We start from the raw sequence: 25,559 nt of genomic DNA on the forward strand, positions 1-25,559 counted from the left end.
ACCCATTTTTCGTTAAAAAATCTGTAAATACAACCTTCACTCCGTTTAGGGCGTTTGGGCCCATATGATCTTCTTACGATCGAAAGTAGTTTAAATATATTATATTATATATTATGATTTACTAATTTTGTTTTTAGTTAACACATAATTCGGTTGAAACATCATTTTTAACACTATTTTAAAACATGGTTATCTTGACAAGATATTGAATTTAATATAATTATTATTATCCGTTCACGTCTAAATCCTTGTGTAGCGGGTTCTATTTCAAAATATTTTTACCAATGGTTTGGTGCAAATAAAATACTGCTATCTTGCAGGTTTTTAAAAATCTCTTCCCTCACCCCGATCCCCCGCTTTTTCTAAAGTAGGTAATTGTTTTCATATTTCGAAGAATATGTTCCTACCAAAAATGATGAAACATCAATGACAACAATTATTGTCGATGAACAAAACCAAAAAACAAAAATCGAAGCGCTGAGATGCTATTTTCCTATAATCACTTAGAAATTGAACTGACTAATCACTCTCAGTATTTTTTGTATTTAGTAATTTTACGTTCAGTTTACTGATATTTATTTGCTTATATCCTAAAAATAATGTTATTAAAATAACTGATGGAAATTGTCTGAATAAGTAACAAAGCGCCATCCTGTTCCAGCTCTACTACACAACTAGTTTTTACACATTTATGAGGTTGAAGTTGAATAATGGCTGAAAACCACTTCTCACAAAGAAACGTCATAATATTATGATGTCAAGACATTTGGCAATATTATAAGCATACCTAATAATATGAAAACACCTCGGAAATATACACCTTCTATATTTTTTTAAAACAAAAATCTACACCCGGCTAGACTCAAACCCGCATCCAGTGGATTATCAATGGGTTACATGCGTCCTGTCTAATTACGACAAAATTAACTAGTAGTATTTATTACATCTTGAAGCGATTAACAAATTGCGTTAATATTGGCAATCAACTTTTGAGGTTTGAATCGAGGTAGGTACCTACTCACCTTAATTATTACTAAATATTAAAAATATAGTTTATTAATAGTGTAATCATTACAAATTAAAAATAAAATAACTCTAAATATAATTATTATCAAATTTATCGTATATATTTACAATGATGCTATAATTTTAATGTAGTAGTTTATAATAATTTATTTTAATTATATAACTGTTTTCTTATATTATTATCAAAGTTTTTTCTTATACATTTATTATTTAAGCCATACCTTTTATAAAAGGGAATAACACATGATATAAAATTAAAGGAAAGTATGTGATAAGCGTGAGTCAGCCGACGCTTTATTACTCGTGAATTCCTAACTAAATAACATACCCTCTTCTTCTGCCTTTGAAACTTTGCCAAAAATTCCCCCACACTATTAGCATGTGGATACCAAAAGTGTTAAGTAAATATTTAAAATATCTTTCTATCCTTAACGTATAAAGAAGTTTTGGAAACATTTTACTATAATGTTAAATTATACAACAGTTTTCTTAATAATCTTTACAATAACTTTACTTTCTACAAACAATAATAATTAACAGCGCTGAATATGATGATAGTCTTACTTTAGATAAATATTTTAAATTAATTATTTTTGTAGTGAAAGTGAAAACCGAGTCATAATCACAGTATCAGTCAGTCGAGGGAATGACTAACCCCAGTCGCTCATTAAAAATCGTCTCGACTGTGAATGACATAAATCGAAACTGAGCGCAACATGCAACATTCTTATGTGCGTATAGCAAGGCCGTACGAGGACAGAGAGGACACTCGGCAAGCCAAAATGGATAACGAAGTGCAAAATTTCGGAATTATAGAGTATATGCTTCATAACTTTGCACTCCGGCTCTAGGGTGAAAATGATGTAATATATTCTAAAAATATTTTTTTACACATATTATCTGTCTATTTATCTATTACTACATATATAAATACAAGAAAATATCATTTGATCCAATCTTATGTGAGGTAATCAGGTAAAGAGGCGTATCAATATAGTAAAGAGTGAAAAAAAGTTATAAAACGTATACTCTACCTGCGCTGCATGTCGGGTGAAAATAGTTGCATGTACCTCCAGATGTTTTTTCAAACTCAAATGTTTTATTCCAGCACTGTGCGAAGGTCCATAAGATAACGTGTGTTTTGTGAATAACGAAGACGTCACGTAGACGTATTCGACACGTTGCAGACGGACGAGTTAAGATGTGAGAGCCGGTTTACGTCTACATTGCGCATTGCGGACCAATGACCTACTAGTGTTGTTTTTTTTTTGCTACGGTTCAAATGAAGTGGACTACTAATTCTTGACATTTATAATAGTTGCCTTCGACGACTTGTGCAACATATATATTAGTTATCATAAACAGATAATTTTATTTTTAAATTGTTGGATACTTCCTATTAATCATAATATGAGAATAATAACAAAAATATATAAGTAAAACATGTTGTTCAAAAAGATAAAGATATTAGAAAACAGAATCACAGAACAGGTCATATAACAGGTCACAGTGGGACCGGCAAGGTATCAATCCAATCCGGTAAAATCATACATTACATTACATGACTCCACAATGTGCTTCTTATGCATATTACAAGCACATCTGGAATGCCCACACCATATTTGCGTGGAAGCCTAATTATTATATTTTTTATGACAATTATGTTAAACACACTTTTCGTCATTATGAATTTGTAGCGTCCGCTCGACTCAGTCCATTGCAGGCCTCGATAAAAGGCACGTGCATAATACACAATTACGCACACGAATCCTAATTGACATCTTTATAAATAATCAACTCAAATAAATATAATATCAAAAATGTCACTGATCAACCACTAACACCAAATCCCACAATGGTAACCCCGACGCATCGTAATTCGTTCATTCATATTATGTAGTATTTAGCTTAGGTATTGTATTACAGGCGTTCTGATTTCTGATTACATACATAAAAATTATCGGTTTCTCTTGTGGCTGCTTACTGTTTGATAAATGCATATTATTTAAGATAAGTGTATCACAATTTCCGCAAGAAATTTATAAACGTTCGCATTGTGGCGATAAATCAATAGATTTTTTTACAAAGGAGTCATTCACTGAACCCTCACAGATCCAAATAATATATGTACTATAATATACAATCATGCAGACTATTATATTCTAGTCAATAACCTATCAACGCCTACAATTGTAGTGGGGAGTCCATATGTAACTCAAACCACGCGACTGGACCAATTGAGGGATCAATTTTCAAAAACCGATAAGTCTACAATTCAATAGTTGTAGTAAGCGACGTGTATGTAGTTTAAAATGTAGGTATATATTGTATTTTTAAATTAAAACAATATTGCTATTAGGCTCATTTAGGCCGCGATAAACCTTATATTGAATTCCTGTAAATAAAAGCAAAATTGGATCCATCGGCATTGGAACCTATATATTATATATAAATTTGATTTAACGATTTCTGTAATTCATTGTCCTCCCCCCCCCCCCCTCACCCCTAACCATCCATTAGGGAGGTTCGTTCTCTTGCTGCTTTGCGCACTCCGCCAAAATCCCTATCCTTCTTCACTACAGGTACAAAACGATAAATCGGACAAATAGATTGTTTAATGTTCCATCATCTCGAAAAGTAAATCGATGATATCCGTTAATCAGGAATCTATTGCTAAAAATTTAAGATTTAGAACGTTATTAAAGATGATATTATTGATAAAAATACTTTAATAGATCGTATAATATGTATATATTAATCATATATTATCTATCACGTGTGTACCGTTTCTAGGTAAGTTCACATATACCCAGAAAGTAGGCAAAATTGAAGCGTGATAAGAAAACATTGCAATTATTATGTTATAGAATAACATAAATTAGGAGCTCTAACATTATCTCATTTTTTATTTAAAAAAGATGGGAAAAATATTATAACATTATCATTAATGCTTTCATTCGGTCACTGTGGAGAACTACTGTAAACTTAAAAGCCCAAGTTGAAATACTTAGTGTAATTTGCATGCGGTGTTAATTTAAAAACTTTTCCCGCTTATTCGGCCCAGAAAATTTGATGATATCTCTACTCTAGTACGTACTGTAGTGTCCCCTACGGACGATTATGGTAACTGCAAGGCGCCTAAACTTTTTATTGTATTGTGCGCGACCAACTTTCGCGTAACTTTGCCGCTAAAAGTTTGAAAAGCTTTACGGGGAGTCGATTTGTTTTATTTATTTCGTGTTTTCTCCCGATATTTTTTCGACATCACTGATAAAAAAGGTATAAGTGAAAACCTTCCCTAATCTTAAGTAGGTCTATATTATATCAGCGGCAAAGACTACTTTCTAAGCGATTTATTGTTTATATGGAAACATTTTCAAGAATCATCCAAAAGTTTAATCATTCAATCGATCCATACACTCACTCTACCTATACCATTTATTCATAATAATATGTATAGTTTATTATACTGTTTTTCTGAACAGCTCCATCGACGGACTTGCAATGCAATGCGACGCAAAAACGCTTTCTTTTTAACCATGAAAAATGATTTAAGATGCATATTTGCTTAAGATTTTAATTTTGTAGAAAGGCTGTGATAATCGAGATTTCACTATCTACCTAATTTTTAAATAAACACACACGTAAATATAATGTTTTCTACCATCCATTTAATTAAATGTTAGTGGTTAATAAATTTTCTTTAATTAAACGATTTTTTTAGAACCCAAGATAAACATCACATTTAATTGTAATAGTTGCATTTTAAAAAGAATGAATTCGAATAATAATATATTAAACTGTCATTAAATATATATAACAAAGCAAATAATACGGAACGCAAAATATTGCAATTTCTCCAAAATTACGAGTCGATTTCAAACTACATTGAATAATTTACCGAATATATTTGAATATAGTCTGTTTATACGTTTTGTACGAGTATTTGTGTACGAGTCAGAGTATGGGCCTAATAGGTTGAGCAAGTGGCTGACATCCATTCCTCGTAAAAATAAAATCTGTTAATATAAACCTGTACTCTGTAGAGGCCCATATGATCTTATTAGCATCGGACACGGTCTAAAAAAAAGTTATGAAAATTAGTTGACATTAAAAAAGTTGACAAAACAATATAAGTGCTATAACCACGGATAACCTTGTATCAAATATGGCTAGATTCACAATTTTAAGACGATGACGTTTACAAGAATATTCTTTTATGGTATTAATTTATTTTATATGGTCATTAAATATTAATTTCTAAAACTCTCATCTCAAGACAGGTATCGTAATGACATTTACGTTTTTCCTACAAAATCTACAGATTATCTATACCCCAAATTCTGCATGTTTGTCCTTCACATAGCACTATGGGCCTTAAATATTAAATAAGCAAGTCTTCATTATTAGGTATACAATAATAATTATACGAATTATTTTTTTTAATGTATTTATTTAGGTATGCTCTACAATCTACACTTTCGTCGTGTCATATAACAATATACTCTATTATTATCATCAAATATTTTTTATAAATAAGTATAATAGTCATCAGTAAACATATTCCAATACCTACCCAAAGTCACATACTTATCCGGGGTCAATATACCGGTGAAGGTTTCATGTTTTGTTCTTTTCCCTCACTATGTACATATTATAAAATTCAACCCCGAAAGTGCGCAGGTACCCACTTACCGTTTGGTCGTGGGGCGCTCGATTTATCGAAAGGTCAATCGGATTACCTCTTCAGGCTTCGACCGAATTCCAGTGCGCCCTGAGCGATTTTTTTTTATTTCGTCGCTAGACAAAGGCTAGTGTAAAACTTGTCGAACTAAAAAAATACTTGATTTCACCAATATTTTAAAGCTTAAATTAAATTCTAAATGTAGTATTATTATCTTCTTTATATAATGACAATTCTGCTTCTTCTTCGTTACTCTTATAACTACTGAAGATCATAATGACTCTATAATAGATTCTGGTAAATTTTACATCAGCTTTTCCAACTTTACTTGTCCTCGTTAAACCTTAAGGCAAATACAATAGATTTTCTAGTGAATATTTAAATATCAATAAAAATGATTTATGCATACGACCTAAATATTTTTTTACTTCAACATTTAATGCCCAAGATATAGAAAAATACTTTGAAATAACTATTTTCATTGTCATCATTTTTGAATTTGAAATAAAGACGTGAGTGTTTTAGTATCAATTTTGAGAAATACTAAGTGATCCACTTTTATTATTATACTGAAAAATATTACCAGGTGGCGGTACCACCTGTCAACAATATCACATGTCTTATCGCTTTGTCCCTCTCTCTTACATTTACGTGTATGTTATGTCACATTGTCTTTTTCTGGTTGTTCAGACTCAATTATTTGTCTGTGACCTACTGCATCAGCCTGGTGGAGTCTTTGTAGAGTGCCCTGACATTGCCAAGCACACCATCACTGAACTCGTTCATTTGTGAAGCTACGTCGTTTAGCTGATGATTCATCTTCATTCATAATGACGTGTATATTATATTATTGATTGTGTAGGTACGTTGCCTACGGTTACAGTAGGTTACAACACCCCACCTCTATTATACACGTAATTACCCTTAAATCTCTCAAATAACACACTTATTTCTCAATACTCTCATCACTCAATATGCTATTACCGCACTGTAAATATCTGCAAACTATAAAGAGAGTATAATCTGTTTTCTTTCACGACCTGATTAAAATAAACGGTTCGTCCGATTTTTCAAATTTACAATTTCCGTTTGATACGTTTTCTCCCTGCCTTGCTCTTTCTTACACATTTTTATATATGTTCTTTTATGCGTTACTTAGATAATTCCAGACATATATAATATAAGGTAATAAAAAATCTATAGTACCAATAATGTAAGTATATATATCTCAAGAATCCCAGTGTCCCTGAAATAGATTTCTTTTGCTGTATAGCCTATAATATAATATAATATTTTTTTAACTATCGATATTAATAATTGAATAATTACTTAACTAAGCAATTTTCACAATGGTATTATTACAAAGTGCAAGATACTAAATTAAGTTAATAAAGATTTTATGTTTTATCAATCATCTGTTAACAATATTATTTTTTCATCATGATTTTCTTTCACTAGGAGTTATCAGTGGACAAAATTAACTATATCCTCATATTTTTCTACAGTTGGTTTTTAGCTAATCCTCTTTCGTGATACGAGATTTCAATCCATCTTAATCTTTTTTTATTCACTTTGTCCTTTCTATTTTCTTGATATTCGCCGTTCTTGGATCGCTTTTCCTTTGTTCTCATATATATTGTCATTTTATACATACGAATATATCAATAAAGTAACTACTTTTATGAAAATAGGCAGTCTTATTCCGAAACTGTAAAATTATTTCGAGTGCTTAAAGTCAGACAACGTTATCTACAAAAAAGTGTTTTTTTTTTGTTGAGATAACGTTATTTTACATTTATGGTTACATGATAGTCAAACAACGTTATGTCAATCTTTTCTAATTTCTTATTAAATAGTCAGTAAAGTTTAACGCTAACTACATAAGTTACCCTTGTTTTCATATTTTTTTAAATCTATCCTTATAAATTTTAACATCATCATTAGCAAGATAAATGTACAATACACAATAAATTATAAAATATTAACATTAGGTTTTAAATAAACATTTCCCTTGTTGAGTTACAATAATCTAAAATAACGATTTTTGGCTCTCCTGTATAGTTGCACTTTTGAAGATAGTGTTGTTTGACACTAAGTCCTCGATTTATGGTTAACATTAGTTTATTGATACATTTTTAGGTAAGTACTGTGTAAGTAGTGGTCAATTCTTCGCCGCGTGAAAAAAATATAAAAGTAGACCTGTACTTCTTTATTTGCTCTAGAATCCAACATGAATAATGCCCATGTATAAGTGACGTTTGTTAGTCACTCACTCAAGTTATTAGGTCCAAGATCTGCATCCAAACATTTAAAAAACAATATGCGCATGTTCCACACGCAGAATTCCGTAGATCGACCCTCTACCTTCATCTTTCCACCCAATCACCGCTATCTGACCAATTTACTCATTCATAATCAAATTATATTATTAACTCAGAGTAATCCAGTGCAATTGACAACGGTTGGATATAGACGTGCGCCCCTCTATCCGCACCTCACTTCACCACTCCACCACTGCTATGTGTCCACTTTATCTACTCATAAATCAATTGTATTTTTAACTCATAGTAACATCACGCAATCGACAACGGTTGGATGTAGGTGTCCATTGATACTAACTGACTGTTATTAACTATTGCTAGTAGGTAATTTTATCTTGCATCATCAGAACTTGGTACTAAATGTGTAATAACAATATAATCTATACACTGGACAAGTTTCATCAATATATTCATTCAGTTATTTTTGAGTTATAACGGAACAAAAACACATTTTAAAATACTATGTATTATGCTTATAAGGTAATTAAAATTCCATTAAGTACCCTCGGTCGATAGTATTAATATTATAAAGCAATTAGTTAAACACAAACACTGATCTAAAGGCAAATATTTAAAAATGAAAGACACTTTTATTTATTAGCGTATCAATAAGGCATTTACACCAAACACAATGACTGCTGACATTTTAATTACCACATTTAAATAACATGTTAATTATATCTAATGGCCAACTACTCCAAACGTGCCAGTCGCGGTGTTATCACTAAATGAGTTAATCTAAAAAATCATTGATTTTTACAGGTCAGTGCAACTGGCACCCCAGGCTACAGAAGAACACCAGTCCGGAGAGATACGTCAAGTCCTCAATATGACAGAGACCTCGTCGTTCCACTGGCATCTCATAAAATCATCAAGGGAGGTGCGCTGGCTTCTGGCAGACTCAACCTCTCTGTATGGCACCGTGACAGTAGTAAAAGGTATGATAATAACATGGTAGAGAGCATGAATATAGCATCTAATTTATTCGTTCATTTTTAATTGTATGCATATAATATGGATATCATAGCCCAGTATCCAGAAGTCTTCAAACAGACTTTTGTTTCCGTAAAGAACAGATTGATTGATTTGAGTTGCCCCATCTCCACCCGTCATGTATTTGCAGCCGCGGTTTATGCACGGCCGCCTTCCACGTGTCAGAATGAAAACATTTTAGTGCCACACTTCCTTGTCCCGAAGTGATGCTGCACGGGACTTATGTAGCAACCATGCACGTTAGTGCTTAAAGAAAGATTCGTCTGAATATGATTTATACGAAGTAAATCTAATATAGGTACATGCGTTCTGAGGTATTAAAATCTTAGCCAAGGTGGAGCGGTCGACTTTTTGAATATGCTTTCTAAGGTGTTTCTTAAACATGTATTTTCAATAAGAACAATTCAACATTCTTTAATTTTGTCTCTGTTCAATTTTGAATAATAAAATAATAATTTAATAACCCCTTTAATGATATTTATTTTGTAAAAAATGGCCAAGAATAAATAATCTAAAATCGTTAGTTTCGTCATAAAATTAACTGCAAAATCTTTTATCATCAAAATTTATATTCACAAAATGAAAACAATATCTAAAATTTAAGACATTTCCATCGCCCCATTATCCTCAAAAACATGGTGTCGCGTGACATCGCCCTTCCTCCACGTTGACGGAACAGTTTTGTCACAAGATTTCAAGCTCAAGATATGGCGGCAAATTTTTCTTTATCACCATTAATTACATCAAAAAACCGGCCAACGGTCTTTCCCACACTAACTGAGAACATATTGTAATAAATTTAATAGTTTTTGTTGATATGAATTATATTTTAGTGTTTCTTGGAGTGTATTATTTGAGCAGTACACGTAAGTGCGTCACCTTAATCGGGGCGCCATATAATTTTTCTTCAGCTTTGTGTACAGAACCGAATTTTTATATTCCACTTATTCATGTCATCATAATAGTCCAAAAGATAATCCATGACCTGGAGATTAAATGAATACTTACACATTATAGTTATCTGTGGTGATTTAATTAACTTCAAAATTTAAAAAATATGCAATAATAAATACTACACATTTTTTTCAATATTGTCTAAAAAATGAAGTCTTATTCTCGATTTATCGTTATGTTTATCAGTATCTTATTGTTTGAATAAATCAAATGAAACATTAAAATTAGATAATATGAATAATATCTTTGAGAGGAGACTCTTCAGAAGAATCTTTGAAGCTGTTTCTGCAAGAAGATAGAATCTGGGGGCCGAGATATAATGAGAATCGCGTGGCATATGAAAATGCAGAGAGTGTTCCGGATTGGCCAAGTGCATACAATTCGAGAAGAATTAACCGTAAAGTGGGGGCTTTTTTCGCATACCCCGAGAACTGGACGGCCGAAAATGAGATGGCTAGATTGCGGCTACATGAGATTTAAGAATGCTTCTACAAAGTCGGCGTTGGAGCATTTAAGATTTAGGAAATTTTTGAAGTTAATTGCATTCCTTTGAAAATAATAATAAAATTATATAGGCCTGCCCACATCGAATGTAAAAGTGTTTAACAAAAAAAAATATTTTTCGCGCATAAAATATAATATATGTAGGTATTCAATTTATAATCCCCGGTTGATCCAGTTCTTTCGCTTCCTCAATTTCAACTTCGCCGTCACTTTACCAGTTTTAATTCAAAGTAACTGTCTCCAATTATATGTGTCAATGGCAAACTCAAGTATCTAATTACACCACAACACAACCAAAACCAATTGGGTACATTATATATACCATGATATGGAGAGGTGCATACTGGGCATAACGCCAAAGGACAAAAAGAGGAATGAGTGGATAAGGAAACAGACAACGGTTTGCTATGTAATAGAGTTTGCTAAAAATATCAAATGGAAATAGGCTGGACATAAGCTCGAAGAAGGGACAATCTGTGGACAAATTTAGTTATCTAGTGGTAGCCAAGAGGTACAAAACGTCCGCAAGGTAGACCTAGAGGCCGCTGGATCGGTGAAATGGTAAAGTTCTACGTGGCAACGCAACGCACTGGACCGAGATAAGTGGAATCGGCTTGGAGAGGCCTTCATCCAGCAATGGATAGATTCAGGCTGATGATGATGATGATGAAATACACTTAATTTTGTGTACCTGTGTATTATCTTTATAACGTTGTTATTCTAATAATGTCCGTATTATGATTCGACTTTTGTATATCCTAAATTATAATAACAAACCAATCCCTCCCTATATAAACAATATCAATTAGTCAATGTTTCAATGTTCTCCAACTTGCGAGGCCTGTGACCCCTACGCCCAACTCTACCGTGACCGGTGTCACCGTTCATAAGCCTAGAGAAATACACACCGGTAATTAAAGGCGTAGTTTTGGGTAATAGTGGTCACCTAGCTATAAAATAACATAAGAAATAGCGAGTAACCAATTTTCGCGGTCGGCTAGTTGGGGAGAAAAGGTTTTATCTAAGATGGGTTACCAAATACTGTCTATACCTGTCAGAGCGTGAAACAACAAACACATTATCTTAGGTGGGCCATATGGTAATAGTAATGTATCTAAGTTTTTTTGTAGATAAGTGATATTAGGGACGTTTTGTAATATATGACTGCGTTTTGTGACTTATAATAACCTAATTGAAATAAACATCTTACATTTGACTGACAGCGTTCTAAATTTAAAATAATTTAAGACAAGCATATTGTTTGATGACGTAACTCATATTATGTTATATTCCAGGCATGCATAACGTGTCAATTGCGGGATAGATTTTGAATGATCGTACCATAGGAATTGTATAACACAAGGTACAAGAAATTAATTATTGTACATCAACCATTAACCTCACTTTATCTCCAAAAATACTGGATGAAATAGTAGAAATCTATTGATAATAAATTTTTTTTTACCATGTCCGATCTAATAAGATCATATGGGCCTCCACAGTGTGGAGGTTTATTTTAACAGATTTTGTTTTTACGAGAAATGGGTGTCAGCCATTTGCTCAACCTATTAGGTCCATCCTCTGACTCATACACAAATTGAAAAACAATATGTGTACTTGCCAGACTCAGGATTCGAACCTGGGACCCACGACGCTATAGTCCGACGCTTAAGTCACGCGACCATCATGGGTGTACAATAATAATTATGTATAAAAAATGTTTTAAGTCTATTAAGTGTAAACTTACACATTGCTCAAGATTAGGTTAGTGATAAAACCCTGTTTCTTCTTATTGTGCCATCCCTTAGCAGAGGTCAGCCACCATCAAGGCGATATTAACTTTGTCATGTATTACCCGGAACAGTTCAGTGGAGCTGCACTCGTACCAATCACGGAGATTCTTAAGCCACGAAATGTGGGGACGTCCTCTTCTACTTGCCTGCTGCCTTGAATGACTACTTGGAAAATGCTGTACTTTTGTCCTCTCATAATTTGGCCGAGGTACTGTAGTTTCCTGGTTTTGATACTACGCAGAACTTCTCGGTCCTTTCCCATTCGATTAAAAACTTCAATATTTGTCACCCGGTCAGTCCAAAGAATTTTGAGGATGCGTCTATACTGCCACATCTCTTGGCTTGGCGTCCATACTTCAATACCATATAAAAGAATTGAGAGAACATAAAACGTACCATACGCAGTCTCAGACCTGGGTTAAGGTCTCGATTGCTAAGAAGGCGTCACATTTTGAATAAAGCACTCCTTGCGATCTCAATTCTAGTTTTAATTTCCAGAGACTGGTCCCATTTCTCATTGAACCCTGTACCATAAAACCCTAATAAGAAAATAATAATATTATAGTAAACATAAGTGTATTTTTTTACATTCCCACTAGCAAAAGTCACCGCACGCTATTGGTAGTTACTATTATGTGACTTGCTTGTCTACTTACCGGTTCAAGTCATGATGTTGTTCACTCATTTTATTCATCTTTAGTGTCGCCAAGTTGTCTGGCGTCAAATTGGCGTTTGTGCCGAAACGTTAAACCTTAGCAGAATAAAACAATACTATCCACTATATTTAGATCTAAAGCCATTATGGCGTGGCTCAAGTGTATATTATGTAAAGATTTACATCAAGTTATTTAGTTGCTTGAACGTATTTTTATTTTTTTAAAACGTCACATTGGACTAAGCCAAACATTAATCTTATTGGAATATTACTGTTTTGAATTTATTCAACAAACATCAAATATACAAAAAAAAACTACACAACACGCATATAAATGCGATAACACCATAAAACGAATTCACAATAGTTTGTTAACGCGAAGGGCGCAGTTTTTTGGTGCGTAATTGATTTGAATTTAATTACATTTATAAACCACCCCTAAAATGTACTTTTTTATACTTTACATACATTAGATTTAAAAAAAAATCCTTTTAACCGTTGTTCAATCAAGAAAGCGCCATAAAATTAATTGTAATTTGTTATTTTTCGTTCATCTGCTTATCAACCTCTATCACATCGCGTAGTCTTGTCTACTTCTTCATCAATATGTGTTTCCTTTGTGATCTTTACGCTGTATGCCAAGCATGAACCTTTCCATGCCTACTCGTATTTTTTTGATTTCTCTTATATTAAGAGTCAGTGTTTACCATACATACGTGAGCGTTGGTAGCACACATTGGTTGAACACTTTACGTTTAATACCGCAAAGGGAGGTCACTTTTAAAGGTACTATTTACGCGCCCAAATGCCTCCCATGCCAGTTTGATTCTGCGGGCAATCCACATTGTATATTTTATGTGGTGGAAAAAATGAGTCCCAATAAGTATGTATATTACAGTCTTCACTTTTATTATTAAAATTTTGTATATCCCAGTATAATTTAACGACTGCCTTCGGTTGGGGGTGATTAGTGGATTTACTAATGAATAATGTCATGTATTTCCAACTATTCTTCTTTCGACCATGTCCGATCCTAATAGGATCATATGGGCCCCCACAGAGTGGAGGTTTATATGAACAGATTTTATTTTTACGAGAAATGGATGTCAGCCACTTGCTCAACCTATAAGGTCCATACTCTGACTCATACATAAATTGAAAAACAATATATTGTGTACTTGCCAGACCCAGGATTCGAACCTGGGAGCCTCGACACTCTAACTGTATTGTAACTCCAAATGACGGTCACGAAAAGCACGGGGTTTGCGAATGATTAATAATAATTACAAGATAAAAAGAACTTTAGATTTTCTGTTGAATCATATAAACTTGACAATTCTATCTATTAATAATTTAGGACAAAATAAGGCAATTGTCAACAAATCATTTTTTTGCTATTTTGCAACAAACAAACAAACTAAATAGAATACTGAAATGTCATTTTGATTTCCATAGTAACTCACGTATGTATTAATAATTTAGTTGCTAGGACCATCCCCTTCGCAACCAATAATAGTGGATTGGATTACGGATTTCTTCCGAAATAACTTTTCATATAAAACAGAATTAACTGAAAATGAATTCAATTCTACTTTAAGATTGCTAAAAGTATTTAAAGAATGCATTGTTATCGTGTTCTGATATATTCTAAAAGTTTCAAATGTCTAGCTAGTCGGGAAGTTAGTTAAAATTCGATTGCAAGATTTGTACTGGATAAACAACCACCAGACAAACAAGAATACGAGCTAAGAAAAACGTGGTAAAATAAAAAATAGTTCACTCTGGATTGTAAAGATAATAGAGATGATAATGATTTATTGAGGGTGTAAATGGGGTGGAATTTTATGTAACCTAGAAACTATGTTTAATTGACATAATTCAGAATCAATTATTATAATATTAATCGTTCATTTATATCATTGTGTACCACGAATCTATTAAGACTACTGTATCTAATAAATATATAAAACTAATTAGATTGGTAACTAAAGATTTGTATAGTTAGTTAAAAGCACAACCCTTTATTAGTCATAAAATGAACCTAACTAATTGTTAGGATTTTTTTCTTTTGTCAACAGATAAACTTACCTGTCTTGAATTCCCCAAGCAGTCACATTTAAAGTCTTCGTTCGACTACCCTTTTAAATATTCATTTCAACTCCAGAGATCAATCAATCAATTATGGATAGTAGTTCTAAGTCCAGAACAATTTGGAAATAATATATTTTGACTTTATTAAATTATTCCTGGATTCAATACTGTGTACACTGGAGAATACGATCAGTTGGTTTTTATACGCAAATGTGTATTTTAGAATAATATAAATAACATTTAAATTATTCGAAGGTATATAAATACATTATATAATTTAGAAAAACACTAACTGAGAGAGTATATCACAACCAATAGAAAAAACTTTTTTTGAAAAAAGTAAGCCAACCGGTCGGGAATCGAACCCGGCATTTCCAGCGGGTAAACGCCCCAAACTCGTCGCATTCAACCATTATGCTGCGGAAGACATACTAATGACGACAATATTTAAGCTATTGGCTATTAAATACCTACCACTCAGCGCTCTTCGAAATCATGTTACTTCGGCAATCGATTTTTGTTTATTAAATCAAAGTAGGTAGTTATGTTACTATACAACGATTACTAACCGACGTCTAGGAATTTCTCCAATATTTTTTAAGCAACTTCTTGTACTTGCTAATAATTTTTAATTAACTATTTCTTTTATTCAAACGAATAATTCACAAGATTTAAGAATATATCATTCTGATTATTGAACATTATATAATTTAGAAAAACACTAACTGAGAGAGTATATCACAACCAATAGAAAAAACTTTTATATACATACATATATGTATATAAATACTTTTTTAACGTATTCAAATAAAGAACGAAATATGTATTACATATTCACACTGTGAATGCTTTCAATTGTTACATGTTAATTGTTAAAGTTATTTACTGGCATATTACCGGAAAGTAATGGCCGTATAGCATTGACAAAAAAAATGACAAGTTGTTCATGGAACATTCATTGCAGATAGTAATGTCCCCATTTTATCAGATTCAATAAGAACATTAGTTTGATATTGATTCGTATCAAACCATATAAATATTATTAAATTCTACAGGTTTTTTACAAAAGTTTTGTCGATAGCTATTTCGGTTGTAACACCATTATCAAGACTATTCAGATAAGCCGTTTGCCTTTTCTTAAATACTATACGTATAGGTAGAGACAGAATACATTTTCTTATTTGTTCCAACAATATTATGACTGTGTATCAATACTTTGAATACCCTAAGTGGGTTTTTTAATCATTCAAAATGTTATATAAATATATACGATATGATTATATTTCTAATTTACGTATCTATTTATTTTCTTCTGTTTTCCCCTTTTATTCCAGTGGTTTTTATTACTTAATTTCGAAATATTTTATTTAGACATGAATTTGTTCTCAATAGGTACTTTACGGTCATAAGTTTCCGATTTAACATAATATCACGGTAAATTTTCCGGACACAGCTTTTATTAATATAGAACCATATGCCGCCATCATCAATTAATTCACTGCTAGATTCAGGCTTCTCAAGTTTCTGCTAGAAGGACAGTAGGTATCCACGATTAAAAATACCTACCTAATTTTATTAATCCATTATCTGTAACTACAATGATTTTAAATACAATATAAAATCTAAGTGATAAGGTCAGATGTCACGTCATAATATTAGAATTTATTCAAGAGAAAGCAACATTTAAAATAATGTACAATGGTAACATTGCGTTTTTTTGGATTATTCTATTTTTGATATTAACGGAATATTAATTGTTCATAATATTTTATATAATTATTGTACTGTAAGATTTTGACAGCCGACTTTATAAAATTACAGTATAAAAATAGTATATATTTATAATTTGTTTTCGTAAAAAAAAACGGATTTTTACTTCTGATGTACCTACAGAACTATATTATGAATTTACTGAATCGATTAGAAATACAGAACGCTACAATTCCTCCACAACTCATCATAACAGTAACACCAAAAATAGAACACTGATAATATTAATTTTATCAAGATAAACAGAAAAGGATTTTCTGTTATTTTTTATTATTAATGTATTCTCCATTGGCCGATAAATGGGTCAGAACAGGAAAACGCCGCTGTCGTGTGTTTCTTTCTACAACTAGTATCTCCCCACTATTAAATAATTTATATCTTTCACGTGTTTGACCTCTGGTTTTCAGTTCATACTATTTTATTTCGTCGTTCTTTTTTTCCCTTTATTGGTATTTGCTATAACGAATTAAAATATTACACACATGATAAGTATACAAAGTTAATTCAACATAACTTTGTATTATATAATTAAAAAGCTTTTACTTTTTATAAAACTATCGTAGGTAAAGATCTACCATCGTAAGTTGGCAGCCGGTCGAATTTGAAACTAAAATTGTCTATCGAGGATAAATTTGTTACAAATGCCATTTAATTTTACAACATGTTTCTCGAATTTGGATTGCATAATATTTGTAAAGAAATCTACTACCAATAAAAAATTATAAATTACCATTTTTTGTTAGTTATGGTAATATTCTCAATGTCATACTAGCGCCCTCGCTGAAATGCCAATTTATGATGGTAGATCTATAGTATAATATAGTATTTAGTCTGAATTGTATTTTAAAAAAGTTTTAGTGAAATAGTTGGAACTGTGGTACTGATTCGTGTCATCAATATGCCGTGTATATTTGATTTATAAATAAACATGATTTGGTCGAATTATTAACAAGCATTTCATATATTTTTTTTAAATATTACTATAATTAAATACTTAAAAATAGAAATTATAAAAATGGCCTAATAATGGTAAGTTGTAGTTAGCCTAAATAGTGGAATCATTTAACTGCTGATATGCGCAGAAGCAAGTTCTTCTAGTGCGTAGTAATTGTGCAAGGCCAATAATATAATTACTTTTACGGTTGCTATTGTCGACTTTACTTACATCAAACATATTGCATAGCTTTCTCTCGCTCTTCGCTATTTCCATTATATTTTATTTCGTACTAAAACCATTAAACCTCAAGTTAATATGGTGTGTGTTATAGTAGGAATTAATCATTTTTTAACCGATTCTTTGTTTATGATTTATTTGATAATTTAATTTAATAGATTATTTTCGCAGAGTTTAATTGAATTTTAAAAACTAACCAACACCATCTGTAAATTGTAGTATTATTTCAATGAAAACAAATACGTATGACTGACAAAGTTTAATGTGCACTATTTATGTCGGATCTTAACAGCCTACCTCCACACTTCGCCCCTGATATATTATTGTATTTATACATATTGGATTTTATTAATTTTTAAAATGAATTTATATAAATACTCAATTATTTTAAAGATAAAATAGCGTAGCTAATAATTTATATATATATTTGGTGGATATTTATATATAAATTCGTACAAGAAGTATCTATTTATAATCTTAATCGTAAGAAATTCGACTAAAAAAGAAAATGCTATTCAAACATCTATACTATTATAATAAACATTCACTGTCTATCTGTATACAAAACATTCTCCCGCGAGAGGCTTTGGGCGTTTTTATTATGAGGCGAAAATACATACAGGAGAAACTGTGAGCTTTTCCTCCCTTCAGTGCAAACAAAGGAGGCAGTAGAGGGCAGGCCGAGCTTTATCGCAAAGCTAGTAGCGATGGGGTAGCACTAATGGTTAGTGGCGTCCCGAATTACGACTTTTTGCAGGGTAAAACTTATACTGCCAGTTATCACCCGTAAAATAATATACTATAATATGTAGCACTCCCTGGATGCTAAGGCTAGTCTGAAAAAACCTATTCGGGGTAACTAGTAATTATTGATACTTAATGATTTTATGAAAGCTTTAATTTAAAACATATAAATGACATCGATTCATATGTATTACTTACTAATTTAATATACCATTTTTGTAATTAATAATGAATCAATACTTCCATCAGAGTTGTTTTATTAGAAGTTTGCAAAATTAATTCATATTATTTATTAAAATAAAATAAAATATATTATTATATATAGCCATCAAAGTAGCGAATTGGAAAAGGATCGATTCTTTTGAAAGATTGTGGTATTTGACGTGCATTTTCGAGATTCCCTGGATTTCTATCTAAGACGAATTCTTTTGCTCTTTCGGATGAAGCCGTAGAGACTTTCATTCATTATTATTTTCAGCGTAATTGATGAATGAGATATAAGATGCACCCGCACGCTGAACTGATTTCATAAAAAAATAAACTATCCATGAATACTACAATCATCTGTAATGAGGCAACGACTAAAAAGAATAGAACCGTTCAAATACAATATAAAGATTGATAGACTGTGGGAGTTATATGCAGACATCATGTAATTGACCTCTAAAAACCTTACGAAAAACTAAACAGCAAAATAATACAAGAACACAAAATAACTAATTCCGGCTAATAAAATAAGGAACATAATAATGACACGGACTAAAGTTCGTGATATAAATGTACTTACTAGTTTACATTTTTTTTTAAATATTATTTCGTTACAAAGCCCAATTATTTTTCTTAGCGAATAGCCTCTCAATAATTCAAAATATACAATAAACATATTTCTATTTAATAGAACAACTACCTTATATTTAAAAAAAAAAGCTTATGAAAGATAATAAATTAAAAAATATTATATATATTTATATATTTCGCCCCTTTTTAAATTCCCACTAATTACGATGACAATAGAAACCTCATTCAGTTTGAATCGGTGTGATGGTTTTGACTTTTGACCATTTTTCTATCGTAGATACATTAATGTATATAAATAAATATCCGAATATGGTAATAAACTAGTTGAAGAGTTGAACTATGTCGCATTAACATAATTCGTTATAATGCATGAGGCACGTATATAATACTACCTATCCTATTATATTATTATATTATGAAATCCAACATTTTCATATGTGTATACCAGCAATTGTTTAGAAAAATCGTAGTTTCAAACAATCAGAATTAATACGATTCATGGGAGATTTAAAAATAATTACATATTTTTTTTCTTTATGGGAAAATTGTACCTATTCGTTTTCATTTCCAACAGCTTTGCGGAAACATGAATATCTCTTTGCTGCAGGAAGTTGCTATCGTGACAGCGCAGTATGTTACATACATTTTGTATACTATCGTATTTTTATCAAATTATTTTCCGTATTTCTCTTCAAATAAACATGAAATTCCTGGTGAAATATAAAACGGCTCTTAGCTTTCTATATTACGATCAAAATAATAAATGATTCTGTGTTATCAATGATTATTTATTAAATTGCTAAAAATCCATTTTGTTCATAATTGAGCCATTAATAAAATTCTTACAGGTTAATATTTTTCCAAATTATATTTTTCCATTTTTTTTTTAAATCTTATGTCTATTCAGTTTTAATAGATATTATTATTATCAAAACAAGCACGTTATAAGCAAAAAAAATATAGATCCAGATACTTACATACTTTAATTTATATTGCAAAATTGGTAGCCATTTTTTAACAGAATTTAAAACACCTAAGATGACTTATCAGTTATTTGCAATTATTTGCAAGACAGTATTGTATAGATAGATAACTTAATTAATGAAACCATCACCCGGTAAGGGAAAGATATGAGTTCGAATACTACTTGTTCCAAAATGTATGTTTTTGATGATTTTAAAATTATCTATTTACAGTTAATTATTATACATTGAAATTCATTAAAAAATACGTTTATAATATTATGTGAATTAAAGATTTGAAAAAAAAACAATTATCCAGCCCCATGCAGTATAAGTCATACACCATTTTTAACAACTAGTAAGCTCTGCACGCCACATAGATTGTTAGTTTTGGAAAAATATTATGACATCTAAATGAAAACCAAAAACGTTGTGTTTATTTAAAATAAAAAAATAAACAAAATCTAAAACGCCGTACAAGTACCTATATAAAATGATACAGAATAAACTGACCCCACGTATGGGCATGAGGAGATGGATAAAAAACACATCCCGCTTAAAAGAAAACCAATCCCATTCGTAACCTTGATATTTCCACTTCCATGGTAATTTTCTTTTAAATATCCCTCCTTATTTACTCGTGGATTTGAAATACCAAAGAGGGAAGCGCACCAGGGTGGGGGTTGATCCACTCTTAAAGATTCCTTGAAGGGATATTAAAGTAAAGGAATGAAAATGAAGGGAGGGAAATAATCTACCAACACCAGGTGGGAATATTTCGACTTCGAATTATGGATATTGGATATCAAGTTACAAAATATAGCGTATTTGCTTAAGCTCTAGAAAATTTGAGGAAAAAAGTATTTATCCAGGCATCAAACTGTATATTTCAATGAAAAAATATTAATGCTTGTATAATGAATTACGATGTTTTAGTATATATGTCTAAAACATTTACATATCGAGAATAGATTTTCACGAGAAACGGTTACTAATAATGCACTCCAACCTTATGCAGTGTACTGTGTTTACTATTTTGATAATATATCATTTTGGCATTGACCTATATTAAACATGTACATACTTTATTTTTCGACCATGTCCGATCCTAATAGGATCATATGGGCCTCCACATAGTAGAGGTTTGTATTGACAGATTTTCTTTTTACGAGAAATGGATGTCAGCCACATGCTCAACCTATTGGATCCATACTCTGACTTATACACAAATTGAAAAACAATATTGTGTATACTTGTCAGACCCAGGATTCGAACCCGAGACCCACGACGCAATAGGCCAACGCTTAAGCCGCGCGGCCATTGTGGATACATGCTTATGTATATGCATGTACATACTTAATACCTATTAAATAAAAATCTCAATATTTAAGTGTTCACATTAGCAGAATATGCAACAGATCAATATATACCCTTATTATTTAATAAGTTAAATCGAGATTCAATTGTAATAATAAAATGTTAAAAAAGAATTCCCAAAGTGGAGGCAATTGACTCCATGTAGGCGCTAGGTTAGTCAAAGGGGGTAAATAATACAGATAAATAGATAACTCACATTTTCCATCTGTATGAGTCGTTAAAATGTTATATATTATAATGTGTTTTGAACACGTGAGACTTTATCCATGCAACATGATACACATAGAATTTAAATAGCTTTTCACTAGTATGTATCATTTTATGTATTTAAATTGTTGATAATGATGATGTTCTGCTTATATATGAACAAACATTGAAATTGAAATATCTTTTTTCTGTTAAAATTTAATTTTTATTTTTCACTGAATTAATAGGGCGAAAGAATGGGAAAGGTTGAAAATGTTTGGAAACTCTGCTTTGTACTCGACGACCTTACATTATACAACTGTTCTAATACAGTACGTTCAAAAGTTGGCAAGGCAATCAAAGCAGTAAGTAGGGAAGTAGTGAGAAAATATTTCTGGGAAGTGAGGCAAAATTCCTGAAAATACATTAACGTCCCGCCATAGTCTGTATTCATAACATCAGCGACTAGCGCATAGAATATTATTCTAAGCTGTTAAATGCGTATTCTATATGTGATTCATGAGACATTGCAAAACAAATGTGCTTTTATTGCAATTAAACATTGACTTCTAACCTATCAAATAAAACACATGGTAAAAATAAGTTGAATTATGAAAAGGAGACCAGAATTGTGAGTATTCTGACCACGGCGATTATAAAAAAAATATAATAATAATTAATTTTCACCAAAAATACTAAATATTACATTTTTTCCTAAATCATTTAAGCATCGACAAGTTATTGTGATGATTATTTATATTTTAACATTGGGGGCCTAACAGCCCATGGGTCTAATGCTGATAATATAGACCTCTACATTTTAGGCAAATCTCATCGGTGGAGAATGATTTTGGACAAAATTAAACGATGAGTAAACAAAAAGAATACTTAATCTTTTATTTTTAATGTATTTTCGATATTTAATCAATCAGCCACAATACTGTGGCGCCTTTGACGCACATCTTTCCGTGTCAGGCTTCTCTCATCTTGTAGTATCGCTGCAGGGTAAGGGATAATCGACTACGATTATGGAACCCAGCGGAAGACTTCATATTCAATTCATTTTTTTACATACTTGGAACATTACAAATAATAAATTTAAGACGTTCACAACATGACAAATAAAAACAAAAAATGGTATTAAAACAGAGTAAAGGAGAAATAAATATATGCAGTATCACAAAAACAGTATGAAAAGTAAAGTAAAAGGTGCAAAAATTAAAAAGCATGGAAGCACACTTAAGAATTTATAAAACAATGCTCACCTATAAATACCCATTCTCACGTAGGTGGAATATATCAACATCCGAAGCAATTTAGTTGAACAGATTTATTGCCATCCCAATTGGCATCACCAATAGCAGATTAGTTCTGCACTTTGAGAGAACAAACAACTGATGCTCCCGATTTCTAAGATAGTTATCAGGGGGACACATTAAGTCAATACAACCAAGAATGGCAGGACATCTCGACGACTCTTATATCAGTCATCGAGTCCTGACGTATCCCTGACCAGTGCTTAGGGATTTCAATACCGAATAAAAATACCAGTACTGGTATTTAGTATTTCCTATTGAATACCGGTATTCGTAAAATAATTGTAAAGAAACAGAAGTATCTAGCAATAAATACGAGTATCATAGATGTGAAAATATCTTTAAAATATAGCAAGTGTCATTGTTGGTCACCAAGGATGATGAAGGCCCACGGAAGTAAACCAGACATCTCGTAACCCGAAAAATATTACAGACCCATTATGCCTTTTATTTTAATTAATACATTTTGTTTCCACTTTCAATACCGAATATATCGGTATTGTCTGATTTTTAAAACCGGTATTTCGGTATCGTAAAATACTGGGATACCGGTTTTTAAATACCGATTTTGCAATCCCTACCCATGCTCTAATGTTCTCCTAATCTACGACAGAGAAATAGACTGTCAAAACTCAAAAGCGTTTTTTTTAAATAAAATAAAATTATTATAATCGCTTCTGCAAGATCTGCTGCCCGCCACATATGAGCTATTTCCTTGCCATCACGTTATAATACTACATAGTACAAAACGCGGACGGCAGGGTTGGTTTTCCTCCGTAGATGTATCAAGAGAGAAAAGCGCTGGCAGTCGAGTGCGGGGAGAGGGTGGACTTTCCCGGGGTGGGGGAGGGTCGCATTAGCCAGGCACGACGTCTGCGCAGTAGCAGATCGATGCGCGAAGCACAATCCGAGGACATTTCTAGTGTTGCCAATTTAACGTCCCACTTACCAGATCTCGCGTTTCATAAAAAAACGTCTAGCTCTAAAATTCATTTCACTTGTTGGGTTAATTTAACATTTTATTGTATTAATAACATCTAACAACACTAATATCTGACGACAAAATATAACTTACAGATATCAATGTTTTTATCTTTTCTGTACCCGCTAAAGGTACCATTTATGCTCCGGCATATCTTCATTGAGTCTCTTAAATATTACGTTACAAACAATAATTATTAACCATGCAAATATAAAAAAAGATGTCGTTGATATTTTTAAGTTGTAAAAAATTGATAATTTAAATAATTACCTATATTCATACTAAGTAAACTGAGCGTAAAATACGAGAAAAGTGATTAGTCAGCCCAATTATTGTCACAAAATGTATTGCCTCTTTTTATTAAATTTTACCTACCTCAATATTTAAATATTTTAGAATATACTTTTGAATACATGGAGGATAGTTACAATTTTAAATCGCCAGTGACTGTTCGTATTTTTGTAACTGGACCAGTTTCACCTATCTTATCAACTACTGCCCCACAAGAAGATCTAGACAATAACCGAAAGTCGCTGGAGTCGAAGTGCGATTAACTAAATAAGACGGGCTTGTTAGTTCACAGTTTTAACGCGTGGACTACTCATCGATAACCGGAAATAGTTGCAGTCGAAGTGCGGTTAAAACAGGAGGGGCTTTTAATACAGTTTTAACACGTTCACAAGAAGATCTTGTTCGACAGTAGTTATAAACTTCTTTCTTTTTAATCCATGTGACACCATTCAGTACTTCCATGAATCGTTATCATTCGCCAGACTTCTAGCGTTAGATCAAGCCAGAAAACCTTAGCTCAACCATATACGTAACCTAGATAGTATTTAGTGTCATTAAGGGACCCCGAAATAAGGTTAACTTGAAGAAATAGCAGGGTTCGTACCTCATATTTTCACCTCAGATAATGTAATGAGGTGCTGCACGATTAGTTTCTCATATTTTTATTAGGAAAAAAAATACAAAAACATTCATACGTAAGCGTTTGCTACACACAATAATTATTTATCTCGTTATTTTAAACTGGTGGATTTTTAGTGAGTTTTGTTCGTTTTGTTTGTTTGATATATTCCAATTTTCCTCTACTACCCATGACGTCTTCACACCCATTCTACCGAATACCGTGATGAAACGAAAAAGAATTTCACTTAAAAAATTTACTTGGGGTGGTTCCAGAAAGAACTTAAACTAAACCGTGGTTGTGAATTACGTAGGTACAT

At 31.9% G+C, this 25,559-nt stretch overlaps 1 protein-coding gene across 1 annotated transcript in view; it reads left to right on the forward strand.

The window, feature by feature from the left end:
* Nucleotides 1-25,559, forward strand: part of PsGEF (Protostome-specific GEF) — a 235,325-nt gene that overhangs the window by 106,068 nt on the left and 103,698 nt on the right. The window contains exon 6 of the mRNA XM_085946427.1: nt 8,794-8,969. Within this exon, the coding sequence (XP_085802553.1) occupies nt 8,794-8,969 (176 nt within the window). The remainder of the gene's footprint in view (nt 1-8,793; nt 8,970-25,559) is intronic.

The sequence above is a fragment of the Rhyacophila brunnea genome, unplaced genomic scaffold (genome assembly GCF_057557595.1).
Source record: "Rhyacophila brunnea isolate RB1 unplaced genomic scaffold, BYU_Rbru_1.0 scaffold_2, whole genome shotgun sequence".
Lineage (NCBI taxonomy): Eukaryota > Metazoa > Arthropoda > Insecta > Trichoptera > Rhyacophilidae > Rhyacophila > Rhyacophila brunnea.